Source organism: Staurois parvus, unplaced genomic scaffold, assembly GCF_062004578.1.
Source record: "Staurois parvus isolate SC_StPar_1 unplaced genomic scaffold, SC_StPar_1.0 ptg000106l, whole genome shotgun sequence".
NCBI lineage: Eukaryota > Metazoa > Chordata > Amphibia > Anura > Ranidae > Staurois > Staurois parvus.
In genome coordinates, this window is record NW_028317902.1 from 8,940,085 (window position 1) to 8,956,880 (window position 16,796).

A 16,796-nucleotide genomic window follows, 5' to 3' on the forward strand; every position below is an offset into this window, starting at 1 on the left:
CTGTTGTATCACTGAGAATAAAAAAATATATATATATTTGCATTGTAAATTATGTTTAATGTACTAAATTTGCAACAGTGTAATACAATTTTCATTAAAAATACATTTTGTAATTGTTCCTGATTAACTAGTATCATCTCAAGTGTCACCATTCCTAATGGCTTATGTAGCACCCTTTAATGGTTCTAGAGAGGTAAATTTTAGTTTGGCTCAACTGAAATGAGCATGGCTGTAGGGGTCAAGCTTGGGTGAGGCTGGAAGTCCATGGAAACGTCTGGAAACTAGTGGGTGGAGTGGTGGAGACCAAGATCTGTGTGTATATGTGTGTGTGTATGTGTATATATATATATATATATCAGTCTGCCAGGCCTCTTGCATGGGATTGTTCAATGTGGTGGGATCTGCCCATAAATATCAAAGAGCTTAGTCAGCAGGGGAGTCTGGTGATTGGGTGGAAGATGGAGTGCTGAGGATCAAAAGACCTGGGAGGTGACCCCGGGGAAAGGGGGCTCTGCCTGTAGGCTGTAGTTGCGAAGGAAGAAGGAGAAGCTAGACAGAGAAAACTTCACTACATGTCCTATCCAGAAGGCACCCTGCCCAGCATGGGGAGACTAGCACAGCTAATAGGCCTGAACATGCAGTCTTGTCCAAAGCAGCAGGATACAAGGGACAGTGTGATTACCTCTACACACCCAGGGCCTACAAGGGAGATGCTGCCAGATGCAATATCCAGCATGCTTTCACAAGGGCATCTAAGCTAATCTCTTGCTCTGGGACACTTATCTGAAGCAGCCAGGTGGGCTGGTGCTTTTTTTAATCAAGTATTGGGAAATAGTAAGGGGACCTCGTGCTCCTTAAAGTAACTTTTGCTACTGGTCCTTAACCACTTCCAGTCTGGACACTTTTACCCCCTTCCCATCCAGGCCAATTTTCACCTTTCAGTGCTATCACACTTTGAATGACAATTGCGCGGTCATGCAACACTGTACCCATATGAATTTTTTTTGCATTTTTTTGAGACAGATAAAGCTTTTATTTGGGGGTATTTATTCGCCACTGGGATTTTTATTTTTTTTTGCTATGTAAATTAAAAACTCCAAAAATTTTGGAAAAGTGTTTTTCTTATAAAATTTTGCAAATCAATAGTATTTCATCATAAATCTTGACCAAAATTTATTCTGTTTTATATTTTTAGTAAAAAAAAATAACCCAGATTGGTTTATAACCCAAAATTTTATAATTTTTACATTTTTTTTATTTTTTTAAATTTTTTCATTATTTTTTTTAACATACTGTCACTTTAGCAGTACAGTGTCACCATGGTGACACTGTACTACTTGTGGGGGGTGATGAAGATTTGTTGTGTTTTTTTTTTTTTTTTTTTTTTTTTTACAGCTGATTGCTTTTACACCCATAAAGGATGTAAAAGCAATCATTTCTCCTTCTCTCTAGCTGCATTCTTGCAGCCATTGAGAAATACTGAGTGAGCTGTGATTGGTCACAGCTTGTCACATGGTACAAGGCTGTTGTGAATAGCCTTGTACCATGTGACCTCTGTGATCATTCACAATTTCACACGTAGTAAGCAATGATGTCACAAGCAGGGGCGGACTGACAACTCATGGGGCCCCCCAGGCAATAGGGGATCATGGGGCCCGTGTCCTTGCCCAAACTCAAAAAAGCCTATGAAAAAGATACCAGGGGCGTCTCATGGGGCCCCCTACTGACCCCGGGCCCTCCGAGCAGTGCCTGAGTTTCCAAATGTGACCAGGGGCGGACTGACCAAGTGATATCTTGCTTACTACTCTGCATGTGATCACCGATTGGCCAATCAGTGATCACATGATCGGGACCTCATACAGAGGTCCCGTCCGACGATCGGTGTTCCACTGTGTCCGGAGGACACAGCGGGCACCGTATCGTGGTGCTGTGCGCTCCCATGGAGCGTGCACAAGCAGGGTGCGGGGAGGCCATTTATAAACGGCCAACCGACCCTGCACTGCTACCGTCCGGCCGTTTATATACAACGGCTTGACGGGAGGTGGTTAAAGGGACTGATATCACTCCTGCTGATGTAACATCCAGGATCTATTTTTGCTTGTACATAAAGGGAGGAAGTTTGTCCTCAAACTGTTCTTTCTAGTCAAGCTGGGCATCCCATAACCCCAATCCCTATTCAAGATGTTTTCCCCTAAATAAAACAAGAAAAACAAGCCCACGGACTGGAGTCTTGATTATGTGTGTTGCCTGGCTGTCCAGGACAGAGTGACCCAAAATCCAGCGGCTCCTTAGGGGGTAGTGCTACACTTGCTTTTATGTCCCCTTCTTTTTTTTTTTTTTTTAAATACAGATTATCGCAAAAATATTAAAAGGGGAAACTATGTTGGTTTTGTGCACATTTTGTTAATTTACAGTTAACTTATACACACATATATTATGGCAGCTGGCAATACTGCACAACTAAGCATTTCGACATTCAGCAATGTGCACTTTTGCACTCGCCTACATCACACTAACTTCTCACTCACAGAGACATGAATTTCTGTATTTACCAACCCCACAGCCTGGCAAATATCTGAACTAGGCAACACGTCAACAACAAAGGGAACTGCACCCACTGACTCTGCAATGATGAACACACCTTATACTTTCTTTTAAAGATTTTGCACATGGGCCACACAGGCCTCATCCGGAGACAGTAAAAATCTATATTTTCTGTTCTATATCAAAAATGCATGACTGTTTTCAGAGATTTTTCTCTGTATGCATTGATCTTTCACTGATATGATTAGCAAGCCTGGAAACCAGTATAGCTAATGGAGAGGGAAAAAAATGTAAAACCCAGCTTGTCATTAATATACTCTTAGGCTAAAGGCCAAGCAGTAAAGCGACAATGGAAACTACTTTGATGCCAAAATGTTAGGTCATTAATGGCTATTTAGTGGACAGGAATTATGGCAGCTCTTTATAGAAAAAAAAAACCTGAATAATTCCCTATATAGCGAATTGCAGTATGAGGAAATGGAAAATCAGTCATGCTATATATACAAGACGTGATGTCATTCCTCTTACTGTGAAGGTAATATATCGTTCTCTTATATATTGGCCTATTCATAAGGTATAGTACATAATTACTTTCTTTTAATTATGCAAGTGCATAAACAAAGATTCACTCAAGATGTTGTCAGTCTTGAAGCAGGATAAGCTTTCAGTGTTAAAGCAGTAGTAAACTCCTCAATTAATACTTTTTCCCATGATAAGCACTGTCCTATAACCTACATGTCACTGTCTTATTGTGTCCCAACCTGTGTCCTTCAGTAGAAATGGCCTAGTGCTTATTGTAGTGACGGGAGCAGCACATGCGCATTTTGTCCCCCATTCATGGCACTCTGAGTGTGCCATTATCAATACATCCTGTTGGCATATCTCCCTCATCAGAACTCGTGGCATTGCCTAGCAATATCGTGATATTGTTGACTCATTGAATGTCATTGTACATACCCCCTGTGATGTAGCTAGTCACGTGGAGTTTCATGAAATCTTCACCATCAACACAGGGAGCAAGGAGAATATCTACATGTGTATTCTTTTTTTACTGTAACTGTTCTCTTTAATTAACCACTTGCTTACCGGGCACTTTTACCCCCTTCGTGCCCAGGCCAATTTTCAGCTTTCAGCACTGTCGCACTTTGACCATTGCACAGTCATGCAACACTGTACCCATATTTTTTATTTATTTATTGCAGGTATTTATATAGTGCCATCAATTTACGCAGCGCTTTACTTTGATTGCACGCTCCTTGATGGTTAGTTACTGATGTGAATGTACAATATAAGGTCCCCAACTACTTAGGTTCATATATACACGTATGAAATGTTTAGCATTTTTTTCACACAAATAGAGCTTTCTTTTGGTGGCATTTAATTGCAACTAGGTGAGTTTATTTTTTGCACTATTAACAAAAAAGAGCAAAACATTTGGGAAAAAAAGTTTTTCTTAGTTTCTATTATAAAAGTTTGCAAACAGGTAATTTTCTCCTTCACTGATGTGTGCTGATGAGGCTGCACTAATAGGCAGCACTGATGGGGTGGCACGGATAGGCAGCTCTGATGAGGCGGCACTGCTGGGCATTGATGAGGAGGCACTCCTGGGCAGCACTGATAGGCGGCACTGATGGGCGACATGGATGGTGCTGACTGGCGGCACTGGTGTGTGGCACTTCTGGGTGGCGCTGCTGGGCACTTATCAGGGCATTTGACAATTATCGGCAGTACTTTCCTCACGCTGTGACAGTGTGGGGAAAGTGCTGCCGATAACCGGCAACTGTATTTACTCAGTGATCTGCTGTGTCATTGGACACAGCTGATCACATGGTAAAAGACCGCTGTGATTGGCCTTTTACCTCATCATGTGATCAGCTGTGTCCATAGGACACTGACAAGTTGTCTAATCTCTCTCTACCCTATCAAAACTAAAAAAAGTTGTACTTTAGTTGTACTTTAACTGTTCAAGCATTTCTCTTGCATCATAAACCGTGGCTACAGCAAGTACATTCGGCCACATTCAAAGTACAGTCAGTATACTGTTGTCACTGTTTAAACTTAAAATAACAGCAGCTACGCTTGCTTAATTCTCTTCACAGCACAGGTAACACCAGGTGAACTTGCTTTTTATCCATATAACAAAGGCTGGGGCATTCATAAAGAGTGACACACTTTACAATTCTACCTTGCCTCCACACAAAAAAATGGTGCAGGTGACAGATTCATATATATGTTGGAAACAGGTACAATGCCTCAAGCTCCAAACTGAATATCATGTCTTCTTCTTTTTTTCTTTTTTTTTTTTTTTTCTTTGTATTTTTAGTTGCAAAATTAAGATTTCTATTTCAGTGTGACCAGGTTGCACATAATTATCTCCATCAGATCTCAGTCCTTTGAAATGGCATTGGTAAATCTTCATCCATCCTGGATTCCTTCTTGCCAATAGGGTTACAGCCTCTCCGAGGATGCTCAGATGCTCCAAGTGGCACTTGATATTGATGACATTCTTAGATTATTTTAGGTCATGTATGGTCAGTTTGTTAGCAAACAAGCCTACACCCTGCTGAATTGTGCCCTAGTGCTGCTTCTCCTTTTCACAGTAAAGGTTCCACACAGTGGTTTGCAATCAAATATACTATTTTCTTATTTCATTTTTTATTGAAGCATTTAGACCAGTGGTCTCCAAACTGTGGCCCTTTGCTTGCTTTTATCTGGCCCTTGGGGCACTATTTCCCCTGCTGATACGAGATTCTATTCTGCCAACTAATGTCAACAGTGGGGCATTGTTTCTCCCACTGAAACCAACAATGAGGCTCTTTTGTCCACCCTATTCCCAAAAGTGGCAATGTTTACTCCCACTGGCCACAGTCCAGGCCCCCTAATGTCTGATGGGCAATAAACTGGTCCTTTTTGTTTAGAAAGTTTGGAAATCCCTGATTTAGACAATAAAATACAAAAACATACATCCCATTCAGAAAAGACCATTCTCATAACAAATGCATTGGATAAAATAACAGCTATGAATTTTCTACGTCATGGTCTCCAGATGCCTAGAATGTTGTTGAAAGACTTGATCTAAGCCATGTATACCTTCACTTAATGTTTGGGTCTAAAGAAAGGGCACTTTTAGCTATTTTCAATGAATACATAACTGCACTAAAGTAGACATATGGTTTTCTTAAAAACTGAAAATCTGCTCTCTTATTGACAATATCCAGAAAGGTTAATTGTGGCTAAGCAGTATCCCGAAGAATCTGCTCTTGCTTTAAATGGCCCCTAGAACGTAGCAGCATTCTCCAAGACTTGTCTGGTTACCTTTGTTCCTGTAGCCTCACAGCTCTACTGTATATCTGTTGTGTTAAATTGTTGTGTTAGACTCGTGTCAGTTCAACATCCGCTTTTGGACAGATAGACTCACATTCTCATCAGGCACTCTTTGAAGTGATGCAGAAGGTATAGCTGACTCGATGACGGTTAGCTGCTCAGGCCCTAAAACAGCAATGCATCCTCAAACCACAACCTTTCCACCACAATACTGTTTCAGAGATGGTATATGAGATTATTCTCCTGAAATACTGTCTTCAGTTTGCTCAAATACCGTATGACTAATGTTACTGTGACACAACCTCTCTACCTTTTGATTCATCTTTAACACATTGTTCCAGAAGACTTGATCTTTGCCTATATGTTCAATGACAAACTGTTATCTTGCTCTAATGTTCTTTGGACAGCAAAGGCTCTTTCTTAACACTCCTCTCATGCAGATTGAATTAGCATAATTTTGTTCTGATTGTAGGTGCATGCTTGTTGACCTGAACTGTTGCATGAGTTACTAGAATACCCTGTGATGAAATTTTGGGGAACTAAGAGCCTATTTCATGATCAGTCTAGATCTGTCTGTCTGATTTTCTGTCAGATCCAGGCTGAACCACAATGTATGTATATAGGTAGGAGAATGTGAATGTATGATAACCCACCTACATCTGTGTCCATTCAGGTCCCTTTTTTTCCTTTTTTTTTTTTTTTTTCAAACTGAACAAGGCTGCATCCTTTTCCATTTAGACAGATCTGAATTAATGTAAATGGATTTCATTCCTTTATATTGGTTCCCTTTTTATATGCATTTTTAGGCAAGAAAATGTTTTGTATTGTTTTTATACATTTCTCACCACTGAACTGAAGATGGATGTGCAAACTGATGTAATCTGAATTGGTATTCCTCAATTTTGTCTTTGCAAAACACATGACTGAACTGATTACTCCATGTGAATGGACCCTTAGAGACTGCTATTAGCATCAGTCAGTTTTTGGATTGCATTTTTGGATCCAGCTAGTTCAGGACAAATTAGTAGCTTTTTGGAATATTTGCCAATTCTGGATTATTTCTCTTACAGTAGAATGCCTGATCCAAATCGGCACTCTCTTTAAATCCCTTGCCAGATTCCTAGGCACCCACAGCTTTCTTTCTGATGGCCCTAGAGAACTCTTGATTTTGACATTACACCACAAATGTCAAAAGCAAAGTGAACACCAAATCCTAGATGTCAGAGGTTTAAATAAGTAAAGTTCCAACTGAATACTCCCTAAAACATTCTAATCATTGGCATCTAATCTGGAACACCGGATTCCGATATCAGAAAACAAGTACCACTCCTCTACCCAGAGACCACATACAGACACAGTGTGGAAGAAGACATGGTAGGTCAGTATTTGGAAAAGATTAGATGCAGAGAGGCTACGTGTATGCAATGCTGGTGGCTAGTCCTTTGCCGTAGTCCTAATGTACTACTAAAGGCTAAACATTTTTACCTTAATGCATTAACAGCATTAAGGTAAAAAAAATGTTCTAATAATTGTACTACCTCCATCTCCTCCTATCCCAAACACTTACCTGGTTTCCTCACAGCCACTGGGATTTCTACTATGTGCCCACTCTTAGAACTTCCTGGTCTGTCAACAGCTGAGAGGAGAAAGCATATTTGTGGCTTAGCAGGAGCTGTATGTGTTAATGGACGTGGACAGGTGTCTCCTTTAGGAGTGGCTAAAGGAGACACCAGCAAACAAAGAGGGGCTGCAGCTGTGGGGACAAATAAACAAAAATGTAAACCTTCAAGGAAGCAGACTACACACAATGTGTAAGTCTGGACTTCTTTGAATGAAACGCCTCTCATGGTACCTTGCTGCCTGCAAGCCATTATTCCTGCTATGATTTCACATCCTGAAACTGTTCCTCTCAGTGCCTGTGTAGTTTAAAAGGCAGGCTCTGTGGATTCTGTGACACAGCAGTGCCTATTTATAGGCAATACTGGATTTATAAGTAGGCAAAAGGGACAATTGCCTGTCACAGGGGGCCCCAGGCTTCCCTTACACAAAAATTAAACTTCTTTTTCCTCTAGACTTCAGTAATGTGCTCATTGAGGAAATTGTCCAGTTTGCAGCCTTTACCAAGGTCCAGTCATGTCTCACTCCATCTCAACAGGCAGTTTTATTATATGATGAAGGGCTTGCTGATACCCTTCCAGGTGTTAATGTAGCTCTTAGAATATATTTGGGCGCAGGATCTGAACGAGCAGCTAGAGGTGGAGGAGTGCTGCAAGTTAGCTCAGGGTGCCTCTAAATCATACATCAATATCTTGAGACCAATTATAAATTACTCCTAAGATGGTATATGGTACCAGTCAGAATAGCCTCTTGTGTCCCGGGGCTTCTCCATTATGCTTTAGGGGTTGTGACCAGGAAGGTACAGTCTTCCATACCTGGTGGTTCTGCAGGAAAGTGAGGAGGTTTTGGATTCGTACGTATAACTTTATCTACTCCATCACTCAGGCAAATTTGACTACCGTAAATCTCCCCAACAGGCCTTATTGGGAAGTCCAGTGGATTGGCTACCAAGACTAATAGCGTTTATTTTCGTGATGGCACGAATTTCCATTGCACAGTCCTAGAAAAGCCCCCCACGGTCCCATTTGAATTATTAAAGACTAAGATGTCATGGATAATGATCAGTGAACGCCTCTCGGCACTCCTAAGTGACAAGTTGTCGTTTTTTGGGGGTTTTTTTTGGTGAAACCTGGGATCCATGGATTGGGTACCTTTCCACTCCCTCCTGAGAGAGAGTGGATGTTCCATATACAGGTGGGATAGGGTGCACTCTTTCTTTCCTCTTCTCCCTTAAGGGGTCTTTTATCCCCTTTGTTCTCTCCTTTTCCCTTTTTATCTCCTTCTCTCCTTTCCCTTTTTATCTCCTACTTTTCTATGTGTTCTTGCAACATGGCCATTTGGCTGACAATTACGGCTCACTGTGTAGTCCGATTGGACCGTCAGCCCTAACGTGGTGAGAGAGAATTCCTTCCACGGTAATACTGCTACGAATATATCATGCCGCTCGCATGTAATATGAAAGTTCAGTATAGGTTGGAACTGTTTATATTATAATGTTTTGATTCTCATTCTCCACACACAAACTTTTCAGAGGATGGATCAGATTTATGCTGTGGTTCCAAATACTTGATTGTTCCTTCATCTAGCTCTAAACACAGTGTGGAAAAATGGCCTGTACAAGAAAATAATCTTGATTTTTGGTTTTATATTAATATGTATTCTTGTACACATTCAGACTGTTACTTATACCTAATGCCTCTATGTTGGCTTTTGTACTTTTTTTTTTTTTTTTTTTGTATAGAAAAGAGAGAAATACTTTTGGAAAACAATATTTTCGAGCATGATGGTTACTAGTTGTTCAAGTGCGACCTTTGCGATCCTGGTAGTTCCGACACTGGTGTTGGTAGTTTATTTTATTTTTAACCATTTTATTTTTTTTTATATTTATTATTTTTATGCACTTTTATCTCACCTTTGAGACAGAGAAAGGAGATTGAGGACACATCCTCAGCAGCACAGAATGAATAGACAGAAATGGCTCTGTACAGAGCTTCCCATGCATTTATAAACTGAAGTGTAGTAAACACCGTTTACTGTGCCTCAGTTATGATTAGACAAAGTCAGTGATCAGTACCGATCACTGACTGTCCATTCAGACAAGGAAGGGTCTGGTAAATTACATGAGAATGGCTCCTTCCCCATTCTCCATCCTGACAGATCTCCCACTGCAGCCGTTGGGAGGGAGTACACAGGGGCCCCGAGAGAGGACAGTGTCCCGGGAGCAGCAGAAAGAAGACTGAGAGGAGGGGCAATATATAGAGGAACTGATCTGTCCATATCTCTCCTACAGCCGCTGAATGTCTGCAGGATGGAAAGGAGGAGGAGCATGCATTCAGTGGTGGCAGGAGTGAAATAGACGGATAGGGTCCTCTATAGGCTGCCCCCACCGCCCCTCCTACTCAGGTGGCCCTGGCCTACTGGGCAAATGCACGGTTTGCCCTATGGCCAGCCTGGGCCTGATCACTATGACCCATGAGACTAAATGTTCAGTGTTGACTGGCTGTTGCGAGCAGTGTCTTCAAGATGATACAGTTTGATGAGTTGCATAAAGATTTTGCAGATGCTAAGTGCAGGAAGAAAGACTTTTCGTAAATATTGTGGTGTGGTTTTTTTTTTTTTTTTGGTTTTTTTTACACATGCGGTTTAGCCATATTGTGGGATCCCCCCAACTTGAAGTGCCTCAGGTCCCCCAAGGTCTAAATTCAGTACGGTTTACAGGGCACAGTGAAAACATGAAAATGTGTGAGAATCTTCACAAAGTAAATTTACAAACTTCAAGATCATTCAGATTAATATGTATAGGCTAGAAATAATTAAAATACAATGTCAAATATAATTATTTTAAATTTTGACCATAGACACACTTTAAATGAATCCAGATCACTTAAGCACATTTAGAAAATATATTTCTTTTATTATTTTTAAAATACACAAGTTACCCATTAGCAACAAATACAATGATAAATGTTTTACGAAAGGCTTCAAAAAAAATTAGAGAAATAGTAATTAGGGCTAAACATCATGAACATGTTTCAGCTATGCTATCACATGATTTAAAATCACCTGTGATTAGAATCTTAGGCTAGTTTCATATAGTAACATACTTTACCAGAATGCACACATTTTTTAAAATTATGAATGGAACTCCAATGTACCTGTGTTGCAGTATAATGCACTCCCATGCAGTGTGGTGTTCTGCATCAGAAAAACAGTGCATATGCATTTTCTGTTGTGTTGTGGTGCATTAGCAGTCTATTTTAAATATGGGCTGCTCTAACACAATGCACAATAATGAGCATTAACGCATTGGAGTGGACCACACAAATGGTAATAAGGGCCTAAATGTAAAACAACTGAAGTTAATGGAAGAAGACCACATACACTTAATAAGACTGTGTTGTACAAATGGTATTGACACAGTTGTTTAACAATCTCACTTATGGAAACTGAAAGAGAGGAGGGACTTAGAGGATCCATTGTCACTATGGCACCAATGGCATCTCCTAAGTTGGAAAACTCAATTCATCTCTGCTAACAGAGCAGTGATGATGAGATATCAAACTTTATCTGTGAGATTATCATTAAGAATTTCCTGCTATGCATTCAAAAGCTGATATCAGGAAAAGGAAGATCTTTTATGAACCATTAAGATTATCAGATTTTTATATTTATGGACTGCTTGAAGTATATCTGTCAAAAGAAAAATACAGAGGCTGTCACTGCTTATCTCTATTTGAATATTCCAGTTACCTGGTTCCATATCATCACTTACCCACAAACAATGTCCAGATCAGGAAGGTTAAAAAAAAAAAGGTCCAAAGTTCTTATCTTCACTGACTCAAAGTATTAAAGCAAGAGGATAAGCACTACAGACCAGCAACTGGCATTTTCAAAAAGAAGAGATCAGCAGTGGCAGCCTCCATGTTTTTATGACTACATAGCATTCATTTCATTAGTAGACTAATGTAAGCTAATTACACAACAATTAGCCGAAGGCCGTGCAGCTTATCCTATAAAGTTTTTTTTTTTTTGGCTTTACAATTAGGCAGTGACAGAACAGTTAAATCATGAACACAGTTTAGTCCTTAAGGGGAAAGCATTAAAATATCTATTCAGATAGTTGTATTGATTAAAGTGGAATGTACATAATTTTTTTCTGTGCTAGTGGCGTATGCTTATCATTTCTACCTGCAGAGATAGTGTAAATGATGGGGTTTTTTTTTTTCTTACCACTATGCATTTATTTGAGAGAAACACGGGGGGGACGCAAAATGTTGACCTCCTTCTGAAGATGCTATTTGCCTGGCTATTACACAAACTACAGGCTTCAGTACGTTCACTGTCACTAACCTAGGACAAGCATGCAGATCCGACAAATCGGAAGGGAATCAATAGTTCCTATCTCCACGATTGTTCTGGGTTAGTGACTCAAAGTGTTGAAGCAACAGTGTCAGAATGACAGCCACCCAGCCAGCTAGGATTTGCGGAATAAGTCACCAACGGTGGCTTCCATATTCTTCTAAGGAAGGGGTCTGTGCACACTTTTTTGGAAGGCCACGACAGGGAAGGATTAGACTGGGTTGCTTCTTGTCTCTCAAAGCAAAAATAGAACAGATGAGAGAACCTTTTGTGCCAGTGTGCATAGACCCTAAATTAATTGCTCCCCTCTGTAAAACAGTCTTATATCAGACAAAAAGATTTATGTATAATTTTCATAAAAATATAAATCTGGTGAACTGTTGTATGTGCTGAATAATTTCATAGTACAATTTTAACAAAATCAAAACAACTGAAAAACAATTTACATTCTGAAAGCTATACATTATCAGCAGTGCACTTGGTGTACATAAGGCTATAGTGACTATAATCTCTATTCATCTACTTATTCCATGATTTTTGGGTTATTTAAACAAGGTTCAGCAGCAGATTTATTTGAGGAAAGGACGACAACGCATTGGAGTTAAACATGATGAACGCCAAGTTCTGAGGCCCATGAGCTACGTTGCAGATTAAGAATTCTGTGACAGGAAAAGGGTTTTTTACACAGCTTTATGCTTCCAAGTTCACCAATATGTAACAGTCGACCGTCATACATGGATGAGACCAGTGCACACACTACTTTCATGTATCCTTTCCTCCGTGTTAGTCTTTGGTTGGTGGCCAATGGCCATGGTAACAAAGAGGACATTTCTGATCAACAAATTGAGTAGGTACACAAAGCCATTTAGTCCCATACTTTTTCTTTCTCATGATCACTAAAGCAGATTAAGACCCATCAACCTAAAGTAAGAGAAGTTTGATCTAGTCATGCCATATATACCACCAATCTTATTTTTCTTATGTGAATAATAGCGGAATATGAAAACTTGAATTATTCCTTTGTTTGCCATGTCCACCTGTATCTATGTACACAACATCAACCATAAATCAACAATATAGAAAAAAATGTGTTGGAACCAATTAGGCAGAGTACACCTTAATAATATAATTACATTACATCCCTACAACTAACTTACTATAGTGGTAATGCATATGTTTAGTATTTACCTTTCTACAACTGTTGGCCTTGCCTGTTTTTGAGCAATCATTCAATGAAGCATGATAGTATTTTCTTTATTGTCATTTCTGTGTAATGTTAGTAAGAGACTTGGAGAATTCTCATATTTCTTCCCTTTCCCTAGCTTTGACTTATTTGTTGGAGCAGCAGAATCCTAAAAATGTCAGTAATAAGTTGTACATGGTTACATACGTCTAGGAGCTCTGAATGCCACAAAACTATGCAAAGCATCTTTTGTCTCCCATGCATTCTTGTTCATCAGTGATATTTCACTGCATAGGGAAACATTATTTCCAGTAGCTAAAGCATGGATAATATGGGGAGTCAGTGCACAAGAGGTAGTTCCTCTATTTCTTGGCTTTCTAAGTTTGGCAAAGCTTAACCCTCCCTTTTTAGTGTACCCCATGCCAGTAGGCAGTCATCCCACCCTGCCCTGTCCACTTTTGATTTTCTTCTTCCATACGCCTCACATTTTGGACAACCTCACATCATAGGTAACCATGTTATAATTGTCCCAGCCATAAATTTTCTTTTCTCTGGGGTTGTAGTCCACCATACTGCCATAGCTATACTGATTCCTAAATGGGACACTGATTTGCTTTTGAATACCAGTATGAGTGTCATAAGCAAAATTGAGTGTGGTGCTAGTGGAAGAATAGCTTCCAAGTGTGTATAGGGTACCACAGGCCATAAATGCATTGGCCACTGAATTTTTGCGAATTGTGGTTTCCCAGCTCTGCTTCACCTCTAACGTTTTTGGATCTAATTTTGATATAACTATAGATCCTTTAGCTTTATCTGTGCTATAGATAACCCATAGCCCCATCTCATCTACAGCCAGATCAATATCTGTATACCCTCCCCAAGAGTAAGGGTGCTGTCCATGATATCCAGCATCTGGAAGCTCTTTCTGAATTGCAATGGTCTCTGTCTTGAAATCATACTTGACTATTATTCTAGACTTTCGTCGTACATAATAGAGGGAACCTTTGTAGATTACAGCACCATTGCTTTCCATGGAGCGAGGTACTACATAGACCTTGGATGGATAACCTTTTACTAACTGGTCAAGATTTTCATACTCAAACACTTGGCGTATATCTGCTCCCACTGTATTTATCCGCCAGATAGTGTCCTGATTAAATGGAGAAACTGCTTCTGGGTCTCTCATCCAGACTCCATATTTGCCAGCAATGTTGTCAGCCTTTCGGTATGTTGTTGGTTCTCCAACCCAGGTAAGTTCACCGCAGCTTCCTGAAAGTAGCAGGTATAGATACAATAAGAAAAAACATTCAGACTATATTGTAAATATTAGTATTGTTTAAAAAAACAGAGTTTTTGTTTAGTGCTGAAATCTCAATTTAAGAATATGTTACCCCAACAGTTCATATTCCTGAAATGTATCTGTTGTACTATTTATCCTGTTCTCTTTGTATTTCTTCCTTTGTGTTAAATACCTGGTATTCCTGCCAGTCCCCCTGCTCTTCTATCTCAAACTGACCACGCTAGGCTTGACAGCACATTCCTCCCAGTGTGGTCAGTTTTCTGGTTGTACTGGGAGAACAGCCTGCCTGTCCTCCACTGGGAAGACTTGTGCTGACATGCCTCCCTGTGCATCAATTCACTGGGAAGATCAGCGTACTGCTGTTTTTCAACCCCCACCACTCTAAGCTTCTTAGGTCCCTTTCGCACTGATGGTCTGATCTGGTTTGCCTGTCAGTTTTTTTTAGGCGGACCCGATCGGAGCACCTATAGTTCTCTATTGAGCGGCGGGTGTCAGCTGTCACCTGCCGGCATTTGATCTGATCCTGTATGCTAAAAACTGACGGATGAGGATCAGATGGAAACGGAGAGGCGGTCTGTTTCCTTCTGACTACCCCATAGAGAACAGCAGGCTGTGTCAGTGTCCACTCTGCAGAGCGTACATGGATCTGACATCTGCCTGCTCAGCCAGAATCAGCAGAGAGAACAGATGTCATGTGATCACTTACATAATTGTTTTGCCTTTCATTTCTAGTTTAAACTGAATGGGGTGTTTTTACAAGGTTCACATATACTTAACATTTCAAGTCCTGAGCTGCTAGCCAGGCCTTAAAGAGTTAATCGCCACCAGTTACCCGCCCCTAATTCTGCCCGTAAACATGCCCTCGTAGATTATCTCATGAAATTACACTGTTAAATGTTACCCACATTATATCAGGGTCCCCAGAGTCCCCCCATATTACATCAGGGCCTCCAATGTCCCCCTAAGCACTACATCATACTTAGACCATGCACCGTATACAACCATAACCCACCATAATCTCTCACTCACCAAACCATAACTCTACCAAGCATATCCTACCTTCTATCCAACCCAGCAATACCTCAAATGCCCCATACTCTACCACCCATAATAACCACATCATCCTGAACCTGACCATACCATCCATACATGTATGCTTAAACACATACATACAGACACATGTACACACTCACACACACAGAAACATGTACATACACACAGACGTATACACACACACGTACAGACGTATATACACACACGTACATACACACATGTACATACACACACAGCCCTATAAAAAGTTGCAGTACAGTACTTCGTTACCTTCACTCACAGAACCGGGTACTGCACTCTAGAGGGAGACAGAGCACAGCACGCACTCCTTCCTTTGCTTTCACTTTGCTCAACTATTGAGCAGTCTGATGGCTCCCAGTGCAAGTGACTAAGCTATCCCTGAGTTCCGAGCCTGCTCAGCAAGACGGCCCTGGGGGACACACTTGCCCCCACCATAATTTCCACTTGTCAATGCGAGGAGGCGAGTGGAAATTTCAAGGCCTGCTTTAACTATCCCAGAAAACGATTGCTCTGAATGTAACTCTTGTATTTTGGAAACGTGAAATAAATGTTTTAAAAATTTGTGCTTGAAGAAATATGGGTAATTCCAGAAAATGTAATATTCTTACCACCCATTCTAGTATTCTGCAAACTCTGATCAGTTGATTGATTTTCTGCCATCATTCTTGAAGCTGGAAGTGCTGTAAGTTCTGATTTCAGCTCCTGGTAGCCTACACCATCTGCACCCCATGGAGACACTATAAAGTGAAAATCCATAACATTTAGGCAATTTTAATGTATCACTAATGTCAGTTTTGTATTACTCTAGTCACACCTACTGCATTAGAATTTAATTTTCTTTTATTATTCTTTGCAATTTGTTTATCACTATAGTAATTTAATATTTTTTCCCTCTTGGTATAGTAAAAAGGTTATCTGGCTGTGTCGTATTTTATTGAAATCTATTCCATCTCGGTGATTAGAGATTAATTTCCCTTTACTAAATACATGAATAACTCCTCATGTTTTAGGATGTTCTTCACCTTGTACAGGTGATTTTATTTTCTGTTGCTGTCTCAGTAAATACTGCAGCTGTGCATATTGAGCTGTACAATGAAAACATAACTTGTTGGGCTTACTTACTTTAAAAAGTTTAGAGACCCCTGTCCTAGACCCATCTGTACTCCATTTTTCAACATAGGACCAGACTTTTGGGGACCGGACTGTGGCCATTGGGAGTAGAAATTGTCCTGGCATCAGTGGGAGTAAACAACACATCTTTGGCATTAGGGGGAGGAATAGTACACCTTCATTGGTGTAAGTGGGAGGAATAGTGCCCAATTGTTCGTGTCAGCCGGAGGAATAATGCCCAGTTGTGTTAGTGGGAGGAATAGTGCCCAATCATTGGTGTCATTT

At 40.3% G+C, this 16,796-nt stretch overlaps 1 protein-coding gene across 1 annotated transcript in view; it reads right to left on the reverse strand.

Moving 5' to 3' along the window:
* Nucleotides 1–10,378: 10,378 nt before the first annotated feature.
* MYOC (myocilin) overlaps nt 10,379–16,796 on the reverse strand; it is a 29,963-nt gene continuing 23,545 nt past the window's right edge. Inside the window, exons 3-4 of the mRNA XM_089671559.1 lie at nt 16,010–16,138; nt 10,379–14,296 (exon numbers count right to left, since the gene is read on the reverse strand). Of these exons, the coding sequence (XP_089527685.1) occupies nt 13,509–14,296; nt 16,010–16,138 (917 nt within the window). The 3' untranslated portion in view covers nt 10,379–13,508. The remainder of the gene's footprint in view (nt 14,297–16,009; nt 16,139–16,796) is intronic.